This window comes from Lagenorhynchus albirostris, chromosome 11, assembly GCF_949774975.1.
Source record: "Lagenorhynchus albirostris chromosome 11, mLagAlb1.1, whole genome shotgun sequence".
Taxonomy (NCBI): Eukaryota; Metazoa; Chordata; class Mammalia; order Artiodactyla; family Delphinidae; genus Lagenorhynchus; species Lagenorhynchus albirostris.
Window position 1 is genome coordinate 63,041,362 of NC_083105.1, and position 25,215 is coordinate 63,066,576.

Sequence of the window (25,215 nt, forward strand, 5' to 3'; positions counted from 1 at the left end):
GGAACCGGAACTCCCCCCGCCCCCCGCGCGCCCCCCACGCCCCCCGCGCGCCCGGCCGGCCCGCCGGCACGGGAGGCTCGGGGCAGCGAGACTGTGGGCTAGGGGGAGGGGGGGGGGACAAGCGGAAAAGGCGTGTGACCACTCCCTCCAGCCTTCACGGTCCGGGAGGGGAAAACCATAGAGAGGAGCTCTGGGATAGAGAGGCCCTGCGAGCGGGCGCCCCCAGGCCGACGGAGGAAGACAAGGATCTGGAAAGGGGGACCACAGCTCAGGGTGATGGAGTAACTGCTTCATCTTGGCGCAATGCGTTTAACTTTACAAAGCGCTGATTTTCCTTTCCTTCTCTTCCTGCTCTAAGCCCAGCGCGCTGAAGAGGAGTATGCACTGTTTACTCCATTTTACAAACAGGAGAGATGAACTCAGAGAGTAAATAACTTGGCAAAGTCAACCAACAAGTTAGCAGTAGAAGTCGAAACATAGAATCCAGATCTTCTGGTTGATAGTCCGGGGCTCATTCCATAGATAAAGTGCCTCAATAACTACCTCACGTTCGAACTTAAACCCAACTTTCCCCGTAACCTTTAACCTAACCTGCTTCTAGATTTTAAATTTATTTTGAAGTTTGACTCTGACCCCTCTCCAAAGAATCCTTTGTGCTAGGACTTCTCTTTGGGATCTTTGTTGCCTTTGACCTCTTCCTCTTCCCCTGCGCAGTGGTTCAAACCATTCCTGGTGTGATGGTCAGCCTGTCCTATCCCAGGAAGACCAGAGCATCCCTGCTCCCGCCTCCTTACTCCGGCCCTGATTGTTTGGCCCCAAGCCAAGCTCGGCTCTAAGCACTTAGTTGGAAGGCCTAAATACTATTCAAATAAGAGAAGGATGAGGGCTTCCCTGGTGGCGCAGTGGTTGAGAGTCCGCCTGCTGATGCAGGAGACATGGGTTCGTGCCCCGGTCCGGGAAAATCCCACATGCCGCGGAGCAGCTGGGCCCGTGAGCCGTGGCCGCTGAGCCTGCGCGTCCGGAGCCTGTGCTCCGCAACGGGAGAGGCCACAACAGTGAGAGGCCCGCGTACCGCTAAAAAAAAAAAAAAAAGAGAGAGAAGAATGACACTGAAGAGGAGATAGTTAAAACCCAGTTTATTAGACCAGAGGCATGCGTCACCCATAGCCCTGCCTGCTGTTCTCCATCCGGAACACACCCTTTGGCCTTGCTCCTGCTTCCCTCTGGAGAAGTCTGATCTCTAAGGAACTCCTAGGAGCCAAGAATTCCCAAGGATCCTATATCCTCACTCTCCAACTGCAGGCCAATGCACAGGTGACCTGCCACAGGTCTTGTTCTGGGGTTGGAGACTGAGACAGCTGGGCAGAGAAGGCCTGTGAAGGGGCAGGGCTCTGGCCTGGGAGGAATGCCTGGTGGAGGGGGCATGGCAGGTACTCTACCTCGCTGGTTTCTCTTTAAGGTAGGAAGGGAGGGACAGAACGGCAGAGCTTTCAACTTCCCCTCTAGGCCTGTCTCTTTCTTCCCACTACCAAACTGTACCTTACCAGAAAATATAAGTGGTGGGCTTGGGTATTAGGTGAGCAAAGAGGCCTGGGCATCCAGAAGGAGGCAAAGGCCACTGACTGAAGACCTCAGCCTCTGCCTGTCAGCACCCCGCTGCTTCAGCTGCAGAAGTCATCAACCCACAGCTCCCTCTGTCTCTGCAGATCTCAATCCCATGGGTAGGGGCTCTCTCTGTAGCAACCCCCTTCCATGGGGAGGCCACAGTCAGCTAGGCAAAGGACATTGGGGTGGGTGAAGCAGGGGTGGGAATGTTAAGGCTGCAGGGAGGGCAAAGGGTACCCAGGTTGGGGAGAGAAGGTGAGGCCAGAAAGAGGCAGAGCTTGTAATTCACAGCTTCCTTTATGTCGCCACCGAGACAGTGCGAAGGTTACAATGCGCGTGTCGTCTCCTTGTGCTTCTTAGAGGGATGTGTGTACACAGTACAGACACCAGGGGAGAATCCAACTCTTCATACAGGCGAAGGCATTCAGAGACCAGGGAGGGGGTGGAAACACAGAAGGGGAACTTGGGGTCGGAGGGTGGTTCTTAGAGACAAGAGGGGATGAAGTAGAGACAGAGTCAGGGGAAAGTATATACAGAGATATAGCAATATAGAGTCTGTATCATATAGAAATAGAAAATGCAGATGAAGTTGTTGAGAGAAGCAAATGACGTTTCGGGAGAGGACTTGGGAGAGTTCCATAAGAAAATTTATGGATGTGGCCCTCTGCAGGGGCCCCTGGGAGAGGGACCAGTGAGGTTAGGCACCAGTGCCCCTCTCCCTGAGCTGGAAGCCAACCAGCTGAATCTTTTATGGGATGGCAGAGGAGGGCCGCCTCTTGGGATATCTCTCCAGCAGCTCTGGGTGGGGGTGAACTTGTAGGTATCAGGATGTGGCCTACAGCACCAGGGCCACAGCTTGTCCCCAGTGCCACTTCTTCAGGGGATTCCCCACCCCTACCTCCCTAGAGACTTCACACTGTGTGGGGTGGTGGGGAGGGAACAGACACGACTCGGGATCCTGCCTGGAGACTTGGGGTTGGGGGCGGTCACTGGGCTGAGAGGGTCTCTTAAGGCTGGGGAAGCCCCCCCTACTAGCCCTCCCCTTCAAGGTACATTCTCTGGTGTGGGGCCAAATTCCAGACCCCGAGGATCCCCTCCACCCCCCACTGGGAGGGGGCTTTGGTGACTGGTGGCAGCAAAATGTAGGTGGACACTCAGATGACAGACAGCCAGACAGACAATTCAGGCTGGGAGCTGTGGGAGGCAGCATGGAGCAGAGAGGGGCAGCCTGAGGTCACTCGCCCCGTTCTCTCTTTTTAGTTTCTGTTTTAGATTAGTTTTGTTAAAAAAACAACAACAAAAAAAACAATGGGTTAGAGGCAGGGAGAGGACTCTACGGTCAAGACTCCTTCCTCACCACAGACAAGAGGAAAGGACCGCCCAGGAGTGGGGGGCTGCCTTGGAGGGGGGAGTGAGTCCCCAGGGCGGGGCAGCTGGGGGCCCCCTTGCTCTCCTAGCCCTCCCCATCTAGGCCTTTGGTACAGCGGCCTGCGGAGCTCAGCAGGTAAAGTCCTCAAAAGTGCCTCGGGCCGGATGGTGAGGTAGGATGTTGGCAGCATACGTCATCCCGGCAGGATGGCCCCGGAGGCTCTCACACGGGTTCTGGGGGAACGGCACAGGACAGGCACTGGTTATCGTAAGGGCCACAGGTGCCGCTGGGGCATGGGGGAGGCAAAGGAGAAAAGGTGGCAAGGGGGTGGTCCTGGGGTGGTCGGGGAAGGGATGGGGCGGGAGGGCGCCCCTCTCTCGCTCCCTCACGTGTCTTTTGACGTCATCTAGGCTGAGGGCCACGCCCTTGTCCGCGCTGCTCCGTTTTGCCTCCTTCTGGCACTTCCCTCGTCTGCACAGCTTGTGTTTTATCACCTGGGAGGGAGGAGGGGAGGTGGGCAGGTGGGCGGGCTTGAACCCCGCCCCTCCCGTGGCCCCGTGCAGGCGCCCCGCCCCCACTTACCTCGTAGGCGTAGTCGAAGAGCTCCAGCACAGTGAGGATGCTGGCCCCGATGAACAGACCCATCTGGCCTCCAATGTCACCTGCAGGGGGGCCCACAGGGAGGTCAGTGGGGTCAGGACACAGTGGGAGCGGCAGAGCTCACTGGGGCAGGGGAAGGCCCCTGGGGCTGGCAGGGGAGGAGGCCTTGTGGGACGGAGGTGAGCAGCCTGCTTCGGGTGGTAAGGTGTCACACCATGCCCATGGCATGGGAAGGGGACAGATGCCATCAGCAGCTCACCCAGGAGTCCTGCGATCTCATAGGCCTTCTTCTGCTCAATGGTCTCATAGTTGAGGACTTCAAAGAAAATGTCCAGCACCAGGATGTTCTCCCTGCAAAGGGGTTGGGAGAGGAGACCTCGGATCAAGTCGCATCTCCGTCCCTCACTAGCTGGGTGACCTTCGCAAGTTATCCTCTCTGAATCTCAGTCTCCAATATCTATAAAACAAGATGCTGATGTGGATACCTGCCTTTTAGAGTGAGGATTAAACGCGATGGTGTAAATTGAAAAGACGCTCCACGCACCAGCAATTGCGAGGTGATCCCAGTTACAAGCAATGAGGATGAAGAGAGGAGGAAAGAGGAAGGGGTGCTTCTCCTGCTTGTTCTGGCTTGATCTTCCCTCCATGCCCCCCTCAGACTCTTTGGTTGCCTCCCCCATGTTATCTCAGTTTCCTCCTGTCTGCCAACGCCCATCAGAGCCCGCCCGTTACCCTTCACAGTCAGAGCCCTTACCCTATGTACTGCTCAGACTTGTTGAACTTCTTGGCCAGGTACTTGGCTGACGCTTTGCTGGGGATCTTGACCATGGACAGCTCCTTGCCATAGCGAGTCAAGTTGCAGGGCATTTCACACACACAGTACTCCTGGTCCTTCTCCACCAGGAAGTCTGTGCCAGCCAGGTGAGAGGTGCCAGTTGAGTGATGCCCTTCTGCCAGCACCTTCCCGACACGCACGTCCTGGCCCTGCCCAAAAGAGGCCTGAGCCCCCTCCTCTTTTTCTGACTCGTCCTTCACTTCGGCCCTGTGCCCAGCTGTGCTGGTCCTCACCCGGCCTCTCCATGGATATTCCTTAATCCTATATCTCATCCTCTCGGGGCCCTCCAGGGTCAACCAGCTGAGGTGCTTATGGGAGCAGATGAAGGCCACCCCTCCCAGATGACCCCTGTTCATTTTCCACAGGGGCCTCTAGAGATGCTATTCCCGGCCTTGCTAAAGTCAGACACAGGAGAGTTCAGGTGAAGCCTGATCCAGGAGTGATTTGAAGCTTCTGGGAGCTTGCTCTGAGACCCCTATGCATATGGCTGGCAGCGCCTCCTTCCCTCCCGCAGACTTCCCTGGGACAGGGGCGCTCACCCAGGGCAGGATCTGCACACTCCTTGTACTGCTCTGGAGTGCAGTATGGGGCGTCCCCTAGAGAGGAGAAGAGACAGTGGTACAGGATGGAGATTAAAGGGGTCTTGTGATGCTGGTGGTACCGAAGGCCTAAAAGCTGGAAGCTGGGAGAGGGTGGGAGGGTAGGAATAGTCAGCCCCCAGTCTGTCCTGGAAGTGACCTACCCCAAAGTCCATACCCCCTGGACCCTTCTGACCCATCCCCATGGGTCCGGGCAGGAATTGAGGTCAGAGAGGCAAGAGCCCTATGGGTATGGACTGGGGCTGGAACTGGGGTGGAGAGAAGCCAGCTGGTCTTGCCTGCATGTTGGCAGGAGGTTAACATGCACGGGGTGCTGGTGAGGGGCAGTGCAGGCTGAGGGGCCCAGGACCGTGTTGGGAACTTTGGGGCCTGACCTGGCATGTGCACCATGCGGCAGTTACAGTTCTCCACCAGGTAGCGGGTCTCACAGTCGATGCGGCAGGCGGTAATGCTGTAGGAGTCGAAGAAATCCAAGTCCATGGTAACAGCTTTGCAGGTGCCCCAGGGCGGGGGCAGGTAGATGAGCTGCTGGGAGAGCCGGGGAGCTGGGGGGTGTGGGGACTTCTCCCCGAGTCACCTTGATGGACTTGTCTGACACGATGCAGAACTCAGGAGTCCTGCCCCCTCTCCCTGTGCAGCCTCTGAGGGTCTCCGAGTTTACGGAGCATCCCATCCGTTAGATCATTCATGCTCTGACTAGTCAGATGGCTACCCAGGCCCTAGCTCCCCCATCCCTCCCATTATTGGTTGCCCACCACTCCACCTCCATCATGAGCCTCCAACCACCCACCCTGGGACTGGCCTCCTGTGGCCCTCTCACCCGCTGCTCTTGACAGGCCACGAAGGTCTGGAACCCTGGGGCTACACCGAAGCCCAGCTGGTCGATGAAGGGAGGTTCATCCTGACTGTGGATCTGCACTTTGATGCCCGCTTCGAAGGACGTCTCATCTAGGGGAATGGGAGCGCTGTGTGTTGGGAGGGCTTCTTACTCCCTAACCTCCTTCAGAGCTGGGGGCACCCTACCTCTCCTGAAATAACCACAACATACACTGAGACTGGGGGAGGGTAGTTAGTCCAAGGGCCCCTGGCCCATCCCCAGCCTCCTTCTGGGTTCACCAGCCCCGTGCTACCCTGTTGACCCCTGAATCCTACATACTTCTTTTCTTACCTGGCTTCAGTTACGCATCTCGGTGTTTCAAATTATTTCTCACTGTCTCAGAGGCTCTCCATCTCTCCCCCTCCTTTTCTCCCTTCTCCCCCACTTCCCTGTCCCAAGGCCCCTGAGACCAGACAGACGGCAGGCAGCCCAAGAAGAGACGGAGTTATTTATAGAGTGAGTGGTGGCCACGAATGGAAAGGGATGGCTGGTTACCTTGGAGAGTAACTGAGCCAGGAAGTGGGAGCCAGGGTAATGTGAGTGTGGCAGGCAGGTAGAGTGGAGGTGGAGATGGCAAGATGCTGGGAGGACGCAAGGAGAGCCCACGCCCTGCCTCAGGCCCACAGTAGAGCCCAGGAGCCCCCCAACGGAGGCTGAGGCCCGGAGCCACAGGGAGAGGGGCCCCCCTGAGAGAGGCAACATACCGGTCTCGCCCCACACGGGCAGGTACTCGTCCTGCTGAATGTCCAGCATGATCTCCAGCCCATTGCCCGTCCCACCCTTCATGGTCTTCAGCCTGGGACGCCCATCTCGGCCAGAGTTGAACGTGTAGCACTTTCCGTACCGTGTGAAGACCTGGTGGGAGCAGAGCAGAGAGCCTGAGAGTCCTGCCAGTACCCTCTGCCCACCAGGGACTGTCTCCAGACCCTCCAACTGGTGGAGTTTCAACCCTGCAGGAATGACCCCTCCTGAGCAGCCCACTCTCCATTTGTTCTCCTTCTCACCCATTCTGTCCTTTTCCCTGCTGTGTGCCCTGGAAGGCTGATCCCTGTGGGGTGCACTGCCTGTGCTCCTTTGCCACCTGGATGGGCTTCGGGTTGGGTTTGACCCATGGGAGGTATCAGTAAAGGCTCAGAGGACAGAAGGAGGGAGAGACCAGGGTATTTATCTGCAAGTGTTCTCAAGGTGGCTTAGACCCTCTGTGACCACAAATTCTGCCAAGAGGGCTCCCTGCATAGCACTGTTGCCTCTTGGTGTTCCTTTAGCTTGAATATGACAATGTCCCACTATTTCTAGGTGCCTCAGTCCCCCTCATTGGTTTCCTTAACTCTGCCCACAACTCTATAAACAGTCCCTCTGTTAGTCTTTTCGACTAAACTATCCAAGTGTTAACCTTTTTCCCGCTGGGACCCTAACATACACACCTCCATCATCTGGAGCCCCTCACTGCCTGGTCCCTCCTTGGGACCCTCTCCTCAGGCCCAGGGCCTTCTGAGACTTCTCTTCTCTTCTCCTGGATTTCACCCCGGGCATCTGGAATCCTGCTCTCCCCAAGACCAAGCTATGCTTTATAGTTTCCTCTGCCATTAGTCCCTTATGTCCATCACTGTTCCCTTATCACCAGAACCTGAACATCCAGGACCTGGCATGTTCGTCAATGCTGGCGCAGAACTATGAGGGCGGCAGAAGGGATCTCAGCTCTGGGGACAGGCCCCCGACTCCATGCCACAGAGCAGCCCTTATTGCAGCCCTGAGTACACAGCCATGGAGAGAAAAGTGAAGCTATTCTTTATGGCCCTTTCCCCACAGCTTCCCAGAATGCCTCCCCGTTCCCACAAATGGGGTGAGTGTGCTTCAACTACTGAGAGATGGTGACAGAGTCCACCAAGCAAGTCATGAGGTGAATACAGACACAGCCCAAAGAAAGAGAGAGACAGAGTGTCAGGCTAGACTGAACAGGGAGGCAGTAGGGGTTACTAGTCAATAGAGTCTTTGCCCCCTTCCCCCTTCCTAGAACAACCTCCTCCTTCCCCCTCTGGAAAAGAAAACCAGTGCTATCCCCCATTTTGTGGGTGAAGTCCAGAGAGGAGGTAGAGAGAGAACTCCTAATCCCCCAGCTCCACTACCAGGCTTTGTGGCTTTCAGCCGCAGGGTCCAGGCTGGACACGCATCCCTGCCTACCTGCCTCCTGGGGATGTGAGGGACTCCTGGTGGCTGAGGCCAGCCGGGAGCTGCAACCTTGAGCTGGCTCAGAGGGCTGTGCTGCCGGTCGGTGGGCTGTGCTGCCACCTGGTGGTGCTGCCTGAGAAGTGCCTGCTCTAGCCTTAGATCCCGAGAAAGCCAGGTTGACCCCTTCCTTGGTCCATGTTCCTCTACCTCCTGGCCTGTCCGAGGCCCAGTGGCCAAAACCTCCATGTTCCTGTCTGTCTGTAGTCAGTCCAAGATGCACTGATATGATGACACCCACCTTCCCCTGCACTAGGGAAAAGGTGGGGGACTGAGAGATGGGTGTATGGGAAGGGAAGGCCTGGCATCTGGCACTTGTAGGGGACAGAAGGGGACCTGTTGGGCCAGACGGAACTGGAAGCTGAACTGGGGAAAGGATGGGGTGCTGCTTGGTCCCTCAGCAGGGAAGGCCCTAGACTCTCCTAGTGAGGGCTTCCCCTGGGAAGAGGGTCCCTGGCCACTTAGAGCTGGAGGGGGAGTGGGGAGGATTTAGAGGAGGCCTGTTATTCTCCCTCACCACACACACACACACACACACACACACACACACACACTAGGAGGAGCACAGGAAGACCACATGAGGACGCTGCTAACAGGCATGCTGGGGTGGAGGGGGGATATCCCCAGCCCTCTGCCTCCCTTCCACACCCTTCTCTTGCACCTCCAGAGACCAGGGGGCACCTGCCCCAGCTTCAGTCCAGGGGTGATAGTCAACATTGTTAAGGCCAAGCATAGGCACCCACCACCAGACCAAAGGTTGACCTCAGCGAAAGATTAAGGTGCTGACCCTGCTGGATCGCAGAGAGGTCTGGGAAAGGGCTGGACATGCTGGAGGATATTCAGGGAGACACCAGGGGCCTCAGGGCAGCAACTAATTACCAACTATGTGTTTCAAGAGTCTAACAGGGAGGGCAGTACCGGCACAGCCCTGGAAATAGAGCCCAGCTGCAGACCCTGGGGCTCCCAGGCAAGCTCTGGCCAGGCCTCTCTCACAGAGGGTGGGTGGTCCAGGTGAGGTGGGGGGGAGGCAGGATGGTTACCAGCCCCAGGAGGTGACGCTCAGGGTGAGCCATGGCAGACACTGTTGGGCACCCACTCACCACTGAGAAGTTGTGAGGGCCACAGGGCCCCCCGCAGTAGGAGCAATAGAGCAGCATGTCCTCCAGCCGGTGGCAGGAGCGATTGTAGAAGCGGTGCAGGTTAAAGGGCTCCCCAGAGAAGGCCTCGGGCCCCGGTGGGGCGAGGGGCACCCCGGGGTCATCGCTTTCATCCAGCCCCAGCATGGGGGCCAGGTAGAGCAAGTCGGGGTAGCTGAGCTGGGACAGCCGCACGGCATTGGTGTTGCAGAGGGTGACCGCCGGGAAGGCCAGCTCCGTCGTGGCCACTTCATCTAGCAGAGTCACATGTGGGTAGCTGAGGTAATAGGCAACTCGATCCCCGACCTGGCACAAGAAGGCACCCAGTGCCAGGATAAAGGCCGCTGCCCACAGGGCCTGCCGTGGCCCTGGACCCCCTTCCACAAAGATGTGGCTGGCTCCATGAAGGGTGCAGCTGTTGGCAAAGGCCACCAAGTCCATCGGTAAGTCCCCCTCTCTGGCCCCCTTCCTCTCTGCCTCCTTTTCCTTCTCTTCTCCCTCCTCTTCTGATTCTGAGTTGTCCCGCTGTTGCCGCTGGTGGGGACCCCAAACATCTCCCAAGGGCCCTGGGGCCTCCTCTCCAGAGGAGAAGGACACAGAGCAGAAGATCTGGATGGGCATCTTCTCCAGGGGCTTCCTGGCACCGGGAGGTGGGCAGGAGAACGGGGGAGGAGGCGTGATCCTAGGCAGGGTCCGGCAGTCCTCTTGCCAGGTCTGTGCTGCCTGGATGGCCGTCCTCCCTTGCCAGGGCCTCTGTGGCAGTGTGGCTGAGGTGGGGAGGGGCTTAGAGAGGAGAGGAGGACCAGCCTGCCCTGTCAGGGAGGCGGCTGTCTGAGCCGATGAATAATTGATGGCTGTGGGAAAGGGAGGCCGATGGAGATGGAGAGGAGCGGGCCGGAGCCCCTTTCCCCCTCACCAACTCCAGCAGGACAGACAGGGTCGAGGACAGAGTGGAAACGCCTGAAAAGCCCAAGGGCTCCAGGGGAGATGGGACCTAGCAGAGTCCTCTGCTCTCACTGCCACGACGTGGGCCAGCAAGGGTCTCTGCCCATCCCCCAAGACACACACCCTCAGGCTCCCTCTCACCCTCCAGTCCACCTGCCCCTCGCCTTCCCACCCCAATTCTGAGTCCTCTGCCCTCATTCCCACCTGGTCCAGTCATTCTTCTGAGTTATCTGAGCCCCACACTCTCTAGGCACCTCTAATTAGCCTCTAATTCTTCTCTAATTCCCCCTGACTTGGAATCTCCCCAATTATTTTATGGAGCCCCCCACTTCTCCCCATACACCCTTACACTGCAGTTCCCCTCGAAATATTCCTCTGGTCCTCAGTTCCCTTCTGATCACTGGGCTGACACAACTTACTTTCAGTTACTTCCTGAACCCCTGGCTGCCCCGAACCCCTACTCTCTCCCTTGACCTCCGGTTTCCCTCCAGCCGTCCCTGAGACCATCGATCCTCCCCTGACCCCCACCCCCCACTCTACTTCAGTCAGCACCCCCCACCACCACCACGCTGAGCTGCACTCCCTTCTGTGGCTTGGGGGGCAGCCCAGGTTCCATTAGCAGAGGCCTCTCACTGACCACAGACTCACTTATGGCCAGTTCCTGGCACTGGGGGGAGGCACCCTGTCTCTTGCAGCTGAAAAGCTTCCTGGTAGATCATCGCTCCCCCTCCCATCTTGCCCATCCCCTAACAGTCCAGGAGAGCAGGCGGAGGAATTCTCTTCTGGTGGGTGGAAGAAACTGAGCTCAGAACCGGTACAGGGTCCTGGGTCAGGTGGAGAGTGTTGGGAATAACCTGAGGTACCCCCAAACCCTCAGCCTCGCAGATACCCCCCAGCCCCTCAGTCTCTGAGGCCCCTCTCGCTCCCAGTTGATCAGTCCCTGCCCCCAGGCCCCTGGCCCCTCTGTGTACTCTGATTACTCAGGGCCACTGGTTGAGGAACTTGAGCCAGCAGCCAAGTCTCCAGGGCCTAGAAGGTGACCTGAGGGGAGGAGAGGAGGGGAGGGAGGGAGAGGAAACTATTAACCCTTCCTCCACAGAGCCAGAGGAGGACCAGTGGGGGTCAGACAAGTCTACTTGGGCCTTTCCATTCCTTAACCATCCCACAGCCCCAGGCTCCTGCCCCCCTTTCCCTCCCCGCTCCCTGCTCCCACATCTCTTCCCTCCTCCGTTTGCATACAGAGAGCCTGGAGTGTGTTGGGGATGGCAGGCAGGGTGCCAGGTTCTAGCAGAACTGGCTGATGTGGGACCTCTGGCCTCAGCTTTGTTGCCAGGGACACAGAGGCCCTGGAAGAAGAGCAGCCTTTGAGATTTGGTCCCTCTCCCTCCTTATGCCATTGCCCTCAGACTGGTCTCCCACTCTTTTACCTAAACAACCGCCTCCCAGCTGGTCTCCCTAACTCCCTGCCTCCCTGCAATTTCTCCCCACCTTTAGTCCATGCTATGTAATTCCGACCACCCTTCCGCATAAAGACCTTCTCTCACTCCCCAGTGCCTCTTGGTAAAATTCAACCCCCGCCACCCGGGACCTACACGGCCTTGGCAAGTCACCCTCCAGCCTCACCCCTCCACCCCACCTAGTCCAGGGTCCAGCATCCAGTCACCATGTCCTTCTCCCATTCCACAGACACACGAGGCTCATCCATAGTTCCATGCCTTCCCTGGACTCCACCTGGAGAATTTCTACTCATTTCTCAAGACCCTACTCACAGGTTACCTCCTCCGAGAAGCCTTCCCTGACTCCACAGGGCATAATTAGTGCCCACTCAGGGAACAGACTGCAGGGTCCAGTTCTGCTCAACTCCCTCCAAGCATGAGTAGTGATCAGTAGCTCCTTAAGGACAGGGACTGTGAGAATGAAAGAGCAAGACCCGGGGCTTCCCTGGTGGCGCAGTGGTTAAGAATCTGCCTGCCAATGCAGGGGACACAGGTTCGAGCCCTGGTCAGGGAAGATCCCACATGCCACGGAGCAATTAAGCCCGTGAGCCACAACTACTGAAGCCTGTGCACCTAGAGCCCGTGCTCCGCAACAAGAGAAGCCACTGCAATGTGAAGCCCGTGCACCTCAACGAAGAGTAGCCCCTGCTCACCGCAACTAGAGAAAGCCCGCGCTCAGCAAAAATAAATACATTTAAAAAGAAAGAAAGAAAGAGCAGGACCCAGGGGCCACGTGGAGAAACAGGAACCAGAGATAAATCACTGCAGAGATGAGGAGAGACCTCCCACCTTCAGCTGTTGTCCTCAGGCTTCTCCTGTGTGAATCCGTGGGTTCTTCTTCTGTTTCCTGTCCCGTGTGCATTTTCTTCTTGCCTACGGGACCTCAGCTCTTGGAGGGCTTTGCGCATCCCCAGGATGCGTTTCAGAGGTGGGTTCCAGACTTGGGTTGGAGGTGGGCCAGCCTAGGTTGAGGCTTGGGCTGGGAACGCTGCAGCATGCGTCCCCACACCCACTAGAGGGCATCGTTCCCCTCCTGCAGCCTTTCTGGAAGAGGAAGTAGATTGGACTTCCAGAGGGAAGAAACTAAGGCTGGGAAGCTCCGGGTGCTTCAGCAGAGAGTAGGGTGTGCACACACGGAGCAGCTTCAGAGGACAGCAAATCTGGTGTGGCTGGACACTTCTTCCCCACACGGACACAAAGACCTACACTGCACACCTACACAGCACTACACACAGACACACAGCCCTCTTGTGGGCAACGAAGACACACACACACCCCAACTGCACTTCCTCCCTCCTCCATCCTCTAACATTCTCTCCTCCTCATCTCGATCTAGTAGACAAATCCACATTTTGCACAGTAATGGGGAGGTGAGGAAAGGATCAAGCAGCACACACAGACCCCGGAGCGTACACAGAGGAGAAGTACCCAAGCAGACACGCTCGCAGAACAACCCTGTATCCAAAGATGCGACCCCTCCCCACATCACTCCCTCCCCAGTACATCTCTTAAGCTGTGTGTGGCCACCCAGTGCTTTCTGACTTTCTCCACGTCTCTTTCTGAACTCAGGTCACCCCTCACATCTGTGGAATGTCTCCTGCTTTTCAACTGATGCCTCAGGGAATTCGTATACAACCCAGCAAAATAAGCAGGTTTGAGTAATTTCACCCCATTTGACAAATGAGGAAACCGAGGCACAATGACCTGTTCAAGTCTCGCGGAGAGCAAGTAGTAGGCTTGAGACTGGAAGTAGGTCATCCCTCTCTAAATCAATCCCTTCCTTCTTCTCCGTTCTTTCACTTACCCATCAAATATTTCCTGAGTGTCCATGTGCTGAGGACACGTGGAGAACAGATAAGGGACTGGGTCCTTGCGGAGCTTATTATCTAACGGAGAGTTTTTTAAAATCACAAAAATAAATATTTAATTGCAAACTATGATAAGTGCTATGAAAAAAATAATACGGTTCCATGGAGGTGAATGACAGGGGGATCTGAACCAGACTGGAAACTGAGGAAGGTTTCTCTGAGAAAGTGATATTTGAATTGCAATCTAAAGAATAAGGAGGAGTGATTAGGTAAAGGTCTGTGTGTGTACGTGTTGGGGGATGGGCGGTATTCCAGAGAACAGAGTCAGTGCAAAGGCTCTGAGAGGAGAGAGCTGAGAAGAAGAGGATATAGACGGAGAGCAGGCCCTTAGGGCCTTGAAGGCTGGGTAAGGATTCTGGTCCCATATCCCCACGGAAGGATTTCAAGTGATCAGAGCAGTGTTTTGAAGAGACCACTCTGGAGGAGCCCGAGGGATTCTAGAAGTCCTGTTAGGAAGCCACTGCAGCAGTCTAGGTGAGACATGGAGCACTGGGGTGGCCTGGAACAGGGGGATGGAGTAGAGATGTCTGGGAGTCAACACCGGCAGACCTGGTAAGGGAGGCGAGGGAGATGGAGTGTCAGGGATGGTTTCTAGTTTGCATAAGTGGGTGAATGGCTCACTAGATCAGGAACACAAGTACAGGACTAGTTTGGGAGCTAAGATGAATTTGGTTTGGCACATGCTGGTTTCTTAGAGCCTTGGGGAGATCCAAGTGGAGATGTTAAGTGGGAAATTCGCCACTGAACTGATGCTAAGAGGAGAGAGCCGGGCTGAGACAGACATTTGGCAGTCGTCGGTGTGTAGATGGTAATTGAAATCACGAGTGAAGATGAGACTGCTCAGGAATAGAATATAAAGTTTTTTTAGAAGAGATAGAAAGAAAAATGGCCTGATATGGCAGTATCCACCCAAGCTAAACAGAATCCTAACCTGTGACTTAACCACAGCTCCTAGTTACATACCCAAGAGACATGAGTGCACATGGCAACCCAAAGACATGAACAGGGATGTTCATAGTAGATTTATTTGTAATAGCCCCAAACTAGTCACAACCCAAATGTCTAGCAAGAGTAGAACGGATAAACAAATTGTGCTCTATTTACATAAGGCAATACTGCACAGCATTGAAAAAGCACTAACTACTGCTATATAAAACGAGACTGAATCTCACAGACATAGTCATGGGCAAAAAAAAGACAGACACAGACATGTATACACTGCACGGAGGATACATATCGTCTAGGAAGTTCAAGAACCGGTGAAACTTATCTCTACTGACAGAAGCCTGAACGTGGTTAATTCCTGTGCGGTACTGTTGACTAGAAAAGGGCCTGAAGGAACTTTCCAGGACACTAGAAATGTTTTACAATTTTATACCAGTGTAAATACATACCGATGTAATATGTAAAACATTACAGTGTAAGATACACCAATGGAAAAATATGCTAATGAAACATGCATCAAGCTGTCCCATTAAATCACAGCCGCACAATTTAAGAGAAGAGGAAAGCTTGGGATTGAGACTTGAGCAGCGCGAACATTTAACGGCCGTGGAAGAGGATGAACTGGCACAGAGTTCATCCGTCGTTAGGAAAGAGAATAGTGCAGAACAGAGGTGGTGGTCAAACATTTTGAATGATTTTGAGACATCAAGGATAAAAAACGGTTGTGGGTTTTGGAAATATGGAGGTCACTAGCGGCCTTAGCGAGAACCATTTTGGTGGAGTGCTGAGGCCGGGGGAGGAAGGCCGCCCGAGTGGATTAGAGAGTGAGATGGAGATGAGAAAAAAATGGAGACAGCGGAATCTATACATCAATTTTAAGAATTTTGTCTGGGAAAAGAAACAGATACTGTGGGAGCTGGAGGGGGCTGTGGAGTTGAGAGACGTTTGTTTATTGGGTTTTATCTTAACCTAAAGCCTGGTACATAGTAAGTGCTCAATAAATATTAACTGTCATTATAGCTATACATTTTTAAAAAATTTATTTATTTATCTTTGGCTGTGTTGGGTCTTGGTTGCTGCGCGCGGGCTTTCTCTAGTTGCGGCGAGCGGGGGCTACTCTTCACTGTGGTGCGCGGGCTGCTCATTGCAGTGGCTTCTCTTGTTGCGGAGCACGGGCTCTAGGTGCGTGGGCTTCAGTATTTGTGGCTCGCGGGCTCTAGAGCACAGGCTCAGTAGTTGTGGCGCGCGGGCTTGGTTGCTCTGTGGCATGTGGGATCTTCCTGAAGCAGGGCTCGAACCCGTGTCCCCTGCATTGGCAGGTGGGTTCTTTTTTTTTTTTTTTTTTTTTAGAAACCCGGTCTTTTCTTCTCAATGTCACGGTAAATCCCTTAAAGCTGACTTGGGCTGATTCTTATCTATGAACTTCACAGTACCTGGGAATTTACCCAGTAAGATTTCAGTAGCTGTGTCTCCTCTGTGTGCAGGGAACAAAATCAGGCATTTCCACATGGCCAAGTGCCTCCGCGCAGTCAGTCCAGGCCGGCAGGGCAGGTGGGTTCTTAACTGCTGCGCCACCAGGGACGTCTCTATAGCTATACATTTTAAGATGGGAGAATCTTAAGCATGTTTCAGTGTCAATCGGAAGGTTCCACTGGAGGGGGAGAGACCGACTACAGAGGAGGGAGAGGCAGAATCTTTAAGATAAAATTTCCATAAAGATAGAACGAGATCAGATGGTAAGAACAGGTTGAGATTTCAGCCTAGAGAAAATGGACGTTCCCCTCTGGGGGCAGATACCCAGAGGAGCGGGGAGATCTTGTCTGAGACTTCTATCTTCTCTGTGAAGTGGGAGGTGAGGTCATCTGCTGAGGGTGAGAAGGGGGCTAGGAAGGGTGGTGGTTTGAGAGGCGTAGAAAAATTTACAGTAATCACTGGGGAGAGCGAGTTGACGGGAAAACACAGTGGGGTTGCCAGGGCAGCACTGGCATGTTGATCATGAACACAATGTGATTCCAACCATGTGACTTCCTCTGGTAGAGAGTGGCTGAGGAAGCCAGTGGTGGGTCCATCTAAGGTTGGGACTTGGCTAAATGGTGCAATGAAGAGGCAGAGAAGTTACAAGATGGTGTGCTCAAACTGAGGCTGGGGTTCTTCTCTTTCGCATCCTTTTTTTTTCCCTTCTTGCCTCATCACACCACCTCTTTACAGAGCATGGGCAGCTGGGGAGCCGGGCACCCTCCTCCACCACACATCCCTGCTCCTATGGTCACACACACGAAGAACCTGGGCTTAGAAGATCTGAGGTCAAGGCACCCACTCTGTCATTTACTCGCTGTGTGGCCTCAGGCAAGTCATGTAACACCTCTGAGCCTCAGTTTCCTCATCTTTCAAATGAAGATATTAACATCTTCCTGCCTCCCAGAATTATGAGGATCACAGGAGCTGAAGTAAAGGGAATTTGTAAACTGCAAAGCGTGACAGAAAGAGAAGATTAATTTGGCGGGTATGTGCTCTGCGTGGGGCCAGAGGTTCGTGGGCACACGAGCTCTCTCCTGCAGACACACGAAGAGAGCTGTGTGTGCCCCTGTGCACATCCATCCCTGTGTCCACGTCACACCCTGGTCCACGTCTGCATTCTCCCACTCTCAGACATGCACAGGGAGGTGCACGTGTGTGCTTGCACACCTGGGGCACACGTGCAGTGTGCGGTGAGGAAGCCTGAGCTGGCTGCTCTCCATGGTCAAGGCCACTGCAGCAGTCTCTCCCCGAGGGATGTTCCCAGCCAGACACGACGAGCCGACACACCGATCAGAGACACTCGATACTCAGCTACACAGCCCAACCTCCCAGGCCTCCAGGACTGTCAGCCACGTCAAGGGGGTGCAGATGAGAGGAGTGGGAAAGGGTTTTCTTTCCAAGAATTCATAGGAGCTCAGAAAAATCACAACTTGCCCTCCCTCTCCCTCAGGAGTGGCCTTAGAGAGCCTGGAGTGAGAGTCTCTGTCCTTAGAGCTTCTTAAGGGAACTTTCCCTCAAGGTGACTACACCTCAGTTTCATGTTTGCTTTAAAATTTTCCACGAGGAAGATGTCTGATGCATGTGTCCAGGAAACGGTACTGCACACCCATTCTACACATGGGCCAGCGGGGGGGCTTAGCCAGAGTGGCCCAGAGGCTGAAGGACAGGCTGCCCCTCGGCAAAGAATAATTTACAAATCTATTTACAGCCCCCTTTGCTCACAGGAAATTGAGCCTAGAAGCTGAGAAATGGAGCCAGAGGAAACTATGCCCAAAATAGAACCCAGGAGTCCCAGACGCATCCTCCACCCAAACCAGGCTCCATTCTCCTTCGAGCTGTCTCCTTCCCTGCTTTGCCTCCCAGAATCCCCACGCCAGAGTTCTGACCAGAAGGTTCTCAGCCAGAGGGTACAGACATACTGGGTACAGACATACAGTAAGGGAAGGCTTGTGCCTCGGGAACCTGACCAAAGACCATGACCCTTGCTGGAGAGAACTAGACTGGTCATCAGCTGGGAGAGGCTGGGCTGGGGGAGACACCACACATTCTGTAGAACTGAAGTTTCTCTCTTTCTTTCTTTTAGGCTGCGCCGCACGGCTTGTGGGATCTTAGTTCCCCAACCAGGGATTGAACCCGGGTCCTCGGCAGTGAGAGCGTGGGGTCCTAACCACTGGACCGCCAGGGAATTCCCAGAACTGGCGTTTCTGAATAGCTGAGCTGGGCTGGGGAGACTGGAAGGACCCCACCTAGATGTGGAGGGTCCTCTCATCCCTGGCACGTGATTCTCTGCTCCGAAGCCCTTCGGCTTCCCTTAGTACCACCCTCTGCACTCTGAGCCTCCCGGGAGTACTGCACGTGGCTTGAGGCTCCTGAGGGCAGGGACAGGCTCCGCCTGTTCACCGCCGCCCCCTGGTGCCCAGCACGAGGCTTGGCACTTCCACGGGCCTCTGTCGGTGACGGGAAGAAGGAATCAAGCGGAGCTCGACACTCCCACCCCCAGCCCCTCGTGCCTACTATTCAGTCTCCCTCACCATCCCCCAGGAATTGAAACTGCCTTCCACAAAGTTGAAGCATGCTCCCAATCCGGCTCCACCCACAGCAGAAACGTTCTGACCTCTGTGCAGGCGCGCCCTCTGCTTCCTGGATGCACACCACGTGCAGTGGCGGCCCTACCACGGAGCTCTCCGCAGGCTGGGACCGGAGAAAGCCCGAGGCTTCGAAGCACTACTCTTCCCACCCCTCCACTTCCGGCTCCGCCCCCAGAGCCGCTTACTTACATCAATTCCCTATTACTTTAGCCAACAGCCGGAGGTCAATTAACTGAGAGTAGCCTCTTAGCTGACAGCAGTCTGGGACAGGGGCAGAGTCAGAAACGGCAAGGGATGGGGGAGGAGAGGGAGGAGGTGAGAGAGGAAACTGAGTCACCTGAGGGAGAGGTGTGTGTGTGTGTGTGTGTGTGTGTGTGTGTGTGTGTGTGTGTGTGAGAGAGAGAGAGAGAGAGACCCCAATGCAGGGTCCCCTGGATTCTTGCAACTGGCTCTACTCCAGTCTCCTTCCAACCTCAGGCACTTCTGAGGGAGGGAGGGAGGGAGGGAGGGAGAGAAGGGAAGGGTAAAGCTGGAGGAGGTATCCAAGAGCGGCTAGGGCAGGATGCCCCTCTTCCCATGCTAACCTCTCCACTCCAGCCTCTCCTATCCCTCTGCACCCCCTGCATGCTCCCCCGTCCACACCCCACGACAACCCCATACAAAGACCGCCGGGCTTCTGGGTGGGGTAGCCCCAAACCCTCCTTTCTTCTCTGTGTGTAGCAGTGTGGGCAGCCCTTCCCTTCAGCAGCCCCTCCACTCCCTGCCTAGCTGGAGGGAACAGACCCAGGTAGTGAGGTCGGGCCCTCCCCTGGTCTGAGCTGCTGTGGGGTGGTGTGATGAGGGGTGTCGGTGAAGGGGCAGAGCCGGCCCTGGGGATAAGGAAGCTCCCACTGCTAGTCCTGGCTCTCCCTGGGACCTGCCATCCCTGGCTCTTCTTGTTTAAGATGACCTCTCCCTCCAACTTCTGGGTCTCAGGATCACCCTTCTTTGCTATCAGCATCTCACCTCCTCCAGGTGCTCCAGAAGATTCCTGTCCACCTCCAGAACATTGGGGGGATTTCTTTGCCCACCTCTCCTCTGGGAGATTGCCCCCACTCCAGGGTCCCCTGGACTCTTGTCCTCCTATCCCTTGTCCCCCAATTCCACCCTCTCCTGAGAGAATCCTACCCCCACTGCATACCCACCCCCAGGATTTCCATTCTCTGCCCTCCCCTTCCATCCCTTCCAGGGTTCAGAAATGAATTCCCACTTCTCTCCCCCAGGCAAAGGCTCTGGGACTCAGCTGGAAGAGGGGGTGGCACAGGGCAGACTAGGCCACCATCTGCCAGCCCCCTCCCCTTGGTGCTGTTCAGAATTCAAGCCACATCGGAGCTCCCACTGCCAGGGACAGATAAGGTGCAGCTGGAGGCTGGCACCAGCTGCGACTGTGCTCACCCCCCCGACACCCCACCCCTACCCAGGCTTCGGCAGACAGCTGCACCCCTGGGCCCCCTCCATGGAACCCCTATCCTGCCTTGGCCTGGCTGGCCTCAAAGTGGGGTGGGAGAGTGGAGCCTCAGACCCTGTTGCCCTGGCAACCAAGCACCCCACCGGGAAGGAAAAGAGGAGGGAAGAGGGGGCCTGTGGGTGGGTCTTCGGTAGCTCTTTTGGTAGCTCAGGAGAGAGCTACTGAGGCCTACCCAACTGGGCTGCTGTGGGGACACCCTTCCCATTGCCCTCTGCCTCTTCAGTCCCAAAGGGTTTTCAAACCAGTTTCTCCCAGATTCAGCCCAGGTTCCCCCCACTCTCCCAAGCTGACCCAGCCACAGCTGGGGGATGGACCTGGCCAAACACCTCTTGGACCACGTTCATCCCCTGAGGTTCAGCTGGATTCGGAAGCACATCTGCGGGGAATGCGTGTCGCTGCTGACCCCCACCATGGGAGCTGAGGTGTCTAAGGGACCAGAGGATGCCCTTCCTATGCCCCCTGCACTGTCCTCCAGGAGCAAGATTCCTATCGTTGGATGATGGTCGCACTTGGAACCCACAAAAGAGTCCACATGTGCCTGTGCACACTCTATTCTGCAAACACGCTGAGCTGGACTCGGACCCCCAGTTAAGAACCTCTGCTCTCAAGGCAGCAGAAGATGCCAAGATGGTCTCCCCTAAGCTCTGACCTGAGAGAGAGATGTTTTCTGTCAGTGCCTCATCCGTCCAGGGGCTAGACACACGCCTCGTGTCCTAGCAGAGACCAGCAAGGATGGAGAGGCAGATGTTAACTATGGGACCAGGGAGAGGTGGGAGAAGGTGAAGCGTCAGGGAAGGGGTATCTGTACCCCTTAGGACCAGGGAGCTGGAGGATAGTGCCAGTGCTCTTCTTCTCCACCAGGGAGATGTCAGACATGGACTCACAATGAGACTCCCATCTGTGTAGGGACATCTCTTATGGGCAGAGTAGAAAGGGGCTGTTGAGGTCAACCTGAGAGGGCAGAAGGAAGGTCTGAGAGGTTTGGGTCCAGCTACATTCAGGGTCAGGCCTTTGACATGGGCTCAGAGACAGCAAAAACCTGGTCCCTGACAACCCAGAACCAAGAAGCGCCAGTGTTGGGCCTGTGGGATCCTAGCCATGTATTTCTCCCCCAGCAAGAGAAAGAACTCACACTGCTCCAGAACTTTGTGAACCAATCATATCTCCGTCTGACTGTGTAGGGTTGTCCCCTCAGACAACATGGACCAATCACATTTCAGGGTCTCCATTTCCATGAACCAAACATATCTTAGCATCACCACGTGGAATCTTTCTGGATGTGAGGGACGGATGGAGCCTCAACTGTACACTTTCTATGAACTCCACTTTGTTCCTTAGCGCCTTCCCAGGTCGAGCCAAGCAATTCCCTTCCTCATCCAAACACTACAAACCATTCAATCTAATGGGTTTTCTCTATCTTTCTTGATGGTTCCTTCTGCTTGCGTCTGGGGTATGCTGCAGAGGAGGAGGGCTCTGGCTTTCACTTCCACCGTCAACTACAGTTCTACTACCCTTGGGAATATAGTTGGTGAGCCTGGGAGCCCTTTGGTCTTGGGCCCTGGGGAATCCAGCCTTCTCCTGTTTTGAGGAAGGAAAATTGGGAAGGAAATGGCTCTTGCATCATGCTAAGCTCCCTATGAGCCTGGCTTAGCAAGGACCGTGGTCATGTAAACTTTGTCCAGCAGTATTGACAGAGGCCCATGAAACTGGTCTCAGATAAAGGCTTAAAGAGATTGGGAAGTCGTGTGTAACTTCAGCAGGAAAAAACAAGCATAACTGTGGTTCCAGCCTTTCTACACAGACAAATGCAGTTCATGCTCCCATAATGCTAGGGAGGCAGCAAGCAAGTGTGGGAGAAAAGGGGAGGATCTGAGAGTGGAGAACTGGGGGCAGGTATGGACAGAAAAAGAGTCCTAGGGGAGCCTGGGTTTTCGAGAGCAATTGCCAGAACTGGAAGTGGACATGATGACTCCAGGGTCAGCAATATTAACGCAAAGGGCACACTGCGTTGGGACTGAATGAGACATGAGTTCTAATCCTGCGTCTGTCACTAACCAGCTCTGCGAGCTCGGGCAACTCATTCTGCCTCTGAGTCTCAGCTTGTTAAATAGAGATAATATGACTATTCATCCAGGGGATTGAAGGACAGTCTAGAAAGCATTTGGAAGAGTTCCAAGCATCACCCTCACATTTGGTGTACTTTTGCATACATGGCTCCAGGTCCTCTGGCCCCTTTCCACAGTCCCTGCCTGTTTCTAACCCACCAAGAACCTGTATGACTTGCCCATGATCACCTGGCACATGAGATGCCGGTCAGTTCCCCTAACCCTCCCTGGGGTGCTGGCTTTGAGGCAGCCCCATCTGTGTGTGGAGGGTATGAGTATCTGTGGGGCATCTCCATTTTAAGATGCAGTCTCCAGTTCAGCCATGACTGTGTACCCCAAGTCATCTCTTCTTCCTCAGACCCTGACTCTGTGGGTTGGCAAGGGGGGAACCCAATCAGACAGTGTGTGTGTGTGTGTGTGTGTGTGTGTGTGTAAAATGGCTGGGGTAGGGGACGGGTGGCACAGAGAGAATTACCTGTCCAGTCGTTTGAGAGAAAACTTCCCTTACTTCCCATGTTTCATGGTGCTTCTCAGACTTTAATTCAGACTACTTGAGGATTTTGTTAAACTGCAGGTTCTAATTCAGTAGGTTTGAGAAGTGGGGAGGCAAAGTCCTACATTTCTTTCAAGGTCCCAGATGATGGTCCTTGGACCTCATTTTGAGTAACAAGGCTGCAGCTTACCCATCACCACCCCCAGCTCTGACACCTGTGGCCCAGAAGGTAAGCTTGATGGGGTCAGGGGCCCTGCCAGGCTGTGTGTGTGTGTGTGTGTGTGTGTGTGTGTGTGTGTGTGTGTGTGTGTGTGTGTGTGTGTGTGTGTGTGTGTGTGTGTGTGTGCGCGTGCGCACTATAGGCTCTCTTTCCTGCCATCATGGACACAAGGCTGAAGCCGAGGACCTCACAAAGAGCAAATGCGTCCCTGAGCTGAACAAAGTACCCCCCTGCCAGAAGCGAACCCTAGGGACACACAACTTCCTCCCCAGAGGTCCGCCCGCTCCTAGTCTCCTCCTCCTCTGGGGGCTGGCTGACTCACGTCCCACACCAGCCAGGGGGCTCACTCACCACCTTGAAGTCCTCAGCGCTGCAGACCTCCCCCCGGAAGTGGCAGGAGAGCAGCATGTCTCGAATGTCGTGCCCCGCGCGGTCGTAGAACTCGCGCATGTTGAAGGGCTTGGGCTTGAAGCTGCGGAAGTTGGCCTTGTCCTGCAGTATCTCCAGCTGCTTTTCATCAGCCATCTGTGTGTCTGGTATCTCATACCTGGAGCAGGTGGGGTGTGGTGGGGGTGTGAGCAGTGCATGGATCGGCAGGACCTTCAGTTCCTGCCTCCATTTGGCCTCCGGTGTCCCATGCCCAACGTTGCGGGGAGGGCAGCATCCAGCCCTGGACAGAGGCATGAAAGGAGAGCTGGGCGGTGTCTAGAGGATCTGCCCCGTGGGGTCTGAGAAGGCAGAGGATGGCAGTGGCTGCCCAGGGGCTGGGCATCTGAGCACGTGGGTAAGCATGGGTGGGCAGAGAGATCAGGGCAGGAACTATGGCTTTTATACCATAGTCTCTACCCTTTAAAGATGGTATGCCCGGATCCCCCAAGGGAGGAGAATATCGAGACATAGTGGCGGGAGGGTGGGCAGAGATCACTCCAGGGAGTGTGGCCATGTGTCACAGCTGGGGTCAGAGATTGGGTGCCCTTACTTGAGTGCTTGGCAGTACCCCGATCTCTTTGCTGTGAGTGGCAGGTTTGGGGGGCTGGAGGGCAGGGTGGTATGGGCTGTATGGTGGCTTAGAGAGGAAGCACCCTGACAGAGGGTCTGGCAGCCGGGATGGGTAGGAACCTCCCACCTGTTGTTGAGCAGAGCCAGCAGCTCCCCAGCGTGGTACAGGTCATTCTTGGAGACTTGGCTAAAGCGGAACTCGTTGAGGTTGCACAGCGTGACAGCAGGGAAGGTGAGCTGGGAGGCAGCCACCTCGTCGAGCTTGGTGACGTGGTGGTAGTGGAAGTAGTACTGCACACGCTCGGTGCACACACACAGCAGCACAGCCAGTGAGCCCAGGAAGCAGAGGGCCCAGAGCGCCCGCTTCAGAGACAGCCGCTCGTAGGAGAAGATGTGGGCCAGGCCGTGCAACGTGGAGCTGCTGGCGAAGGCCTGGATGCTCACCGGCTGGACGCCACCCACCTCCTCCTCCTCAGCCTTCAGTTCCATCCTGGCCGAGGGGATCCTGGGGGAAGGGGGTGGGGGAGTCTGTCATGGTCCTGGGATGAGAGTACACACAGCATCCCTCCAGGTGTGTCCATCCCCATCTCCAGAGGTCACTGTCTCTGGTGTGCAAGCCCAGAGGTGGCTGGCTGGGGGACACACTCTCAGAAGAGGGTTCCTCCAAATGCAGGGGTTTGGGAGTCAGCCTAGGCCAAGGGAATGCTCTCCCAGGGAAGACTCCCAGGCCAGGGGAGACCCCAGATGCAGTCACCCGAGGGTGAGAGGGAAGTCCCAGTGCTCCCCCAGGCAGGCACAGGAGTTTCCTCCAGATGTGGGGTCCCTCTGGGACGGGAATGTCCACCCATCCTGGACAGGAAAACTCCCCCAAATGGGCTGAACCCGGGGTCAAGAGTTCCCAGTCAAGGGTGTCCCCAGGACTGGGCTTTCGTCCCCATGAGCTAGACCTGGGCCAGAAACCCCCCAGGCAGGTGGGGAGGGGCCCAGGGAGGTGGGGAGGGGCCCACCAGAGTCCTCACCTGCGGGTGTCTCCGGTTCTCTGAACGGCGCAGGCTGTATGCATGCATGTTTGGGGTGGGGGTGGGGTGGGGGCAGAGGGCAACCCGAGGTGGCTGCACAGAGATGGGGGCGCGGTTCCCTCTTACAGCGAGCTGTCCCCGCCCCGGACGCTCCCCCACCCCGTTCTAGCTTCTCGACGCAGCCAGATCCCCTGCTCGGCCCCCGCCCCCCTCCCCAGCCACTGAGCCGCCCCAGAAGCTGGGGAAAGCTAGAGGGGAGGAAAGT

General features: G+C 55.6%; 1 protein-coding gene across 2 annotated transcripts; it reads right to left on the reverse strand.

Moving 5' to 3' along the window:
- Positions 1 to 1,115: 1,115 nt before the first annotated feature.
- ASIC1 (acid sensing ion channel subunit 1) lies at positions 1,116 to 24,420 on the reverse strand. 2 transcript variants are annotated; one of them, XM_060164949.1, is made up of 11 exons: positions 24,059 to 24,420; positions 23,284 to 23,479; positions 6,590 to 6,740; positions 5,829 to 5,956; positions 5,383 to 5,533; positions 4,949 to 5,005; positions 4,329 to 4,482; positions 3,834 to 3,925; positions 3,557 to 3,636; positions 3,364 to 3,468; positions 1,116 to 3,207 (listed from the first exon to the last, which is right to left on the reverse strand). In XM_060164949.1, exons 1-11 carry the CDS (start codon positions 24,418 to 24,420, stop codon positions 3,103 to 3,105), a joined length of 1,581 nt encoding a protein of 526 aa, XP_060020932.1. In that variant the 3' UTR covers positions 1,116 to 3,102. The 2 variants fall into 2 exon arrangements, with proteins under 2 accessions (XP_060020932.1, XP_060020931.1); XM_060164948.1 differs by having other exon boundaries at positions 3,690 to 3,925.
- Between the last annotated feature and the right edge of the window lie 795 nt (positions 24,421 to 25,215).

Coding starts and splice junctions, on each gene's coding strand:
- ASIC1 (XM_060164948.1), bottom strand. CDS start 24,420: ATGGAACTGAAGGCTGAGGAGGAGGAGGTGGGTGGCGTCCAGCCGGTG. Junction 5,957..6,589: donor GCCCGTGTGGGGCGAGACCG/GTATGTTGCCTC, acceptor CCATTCCCCTAG/ATGAGACGTCCTTCGAAGCG. Junction 3,926..4,328: donor AAGTCTGAGCAGTACATAGG/GTAAGGGCTCTG, acceptor ACCCCTTTGCAG/GGAGAACATCCTGGTGCTGG.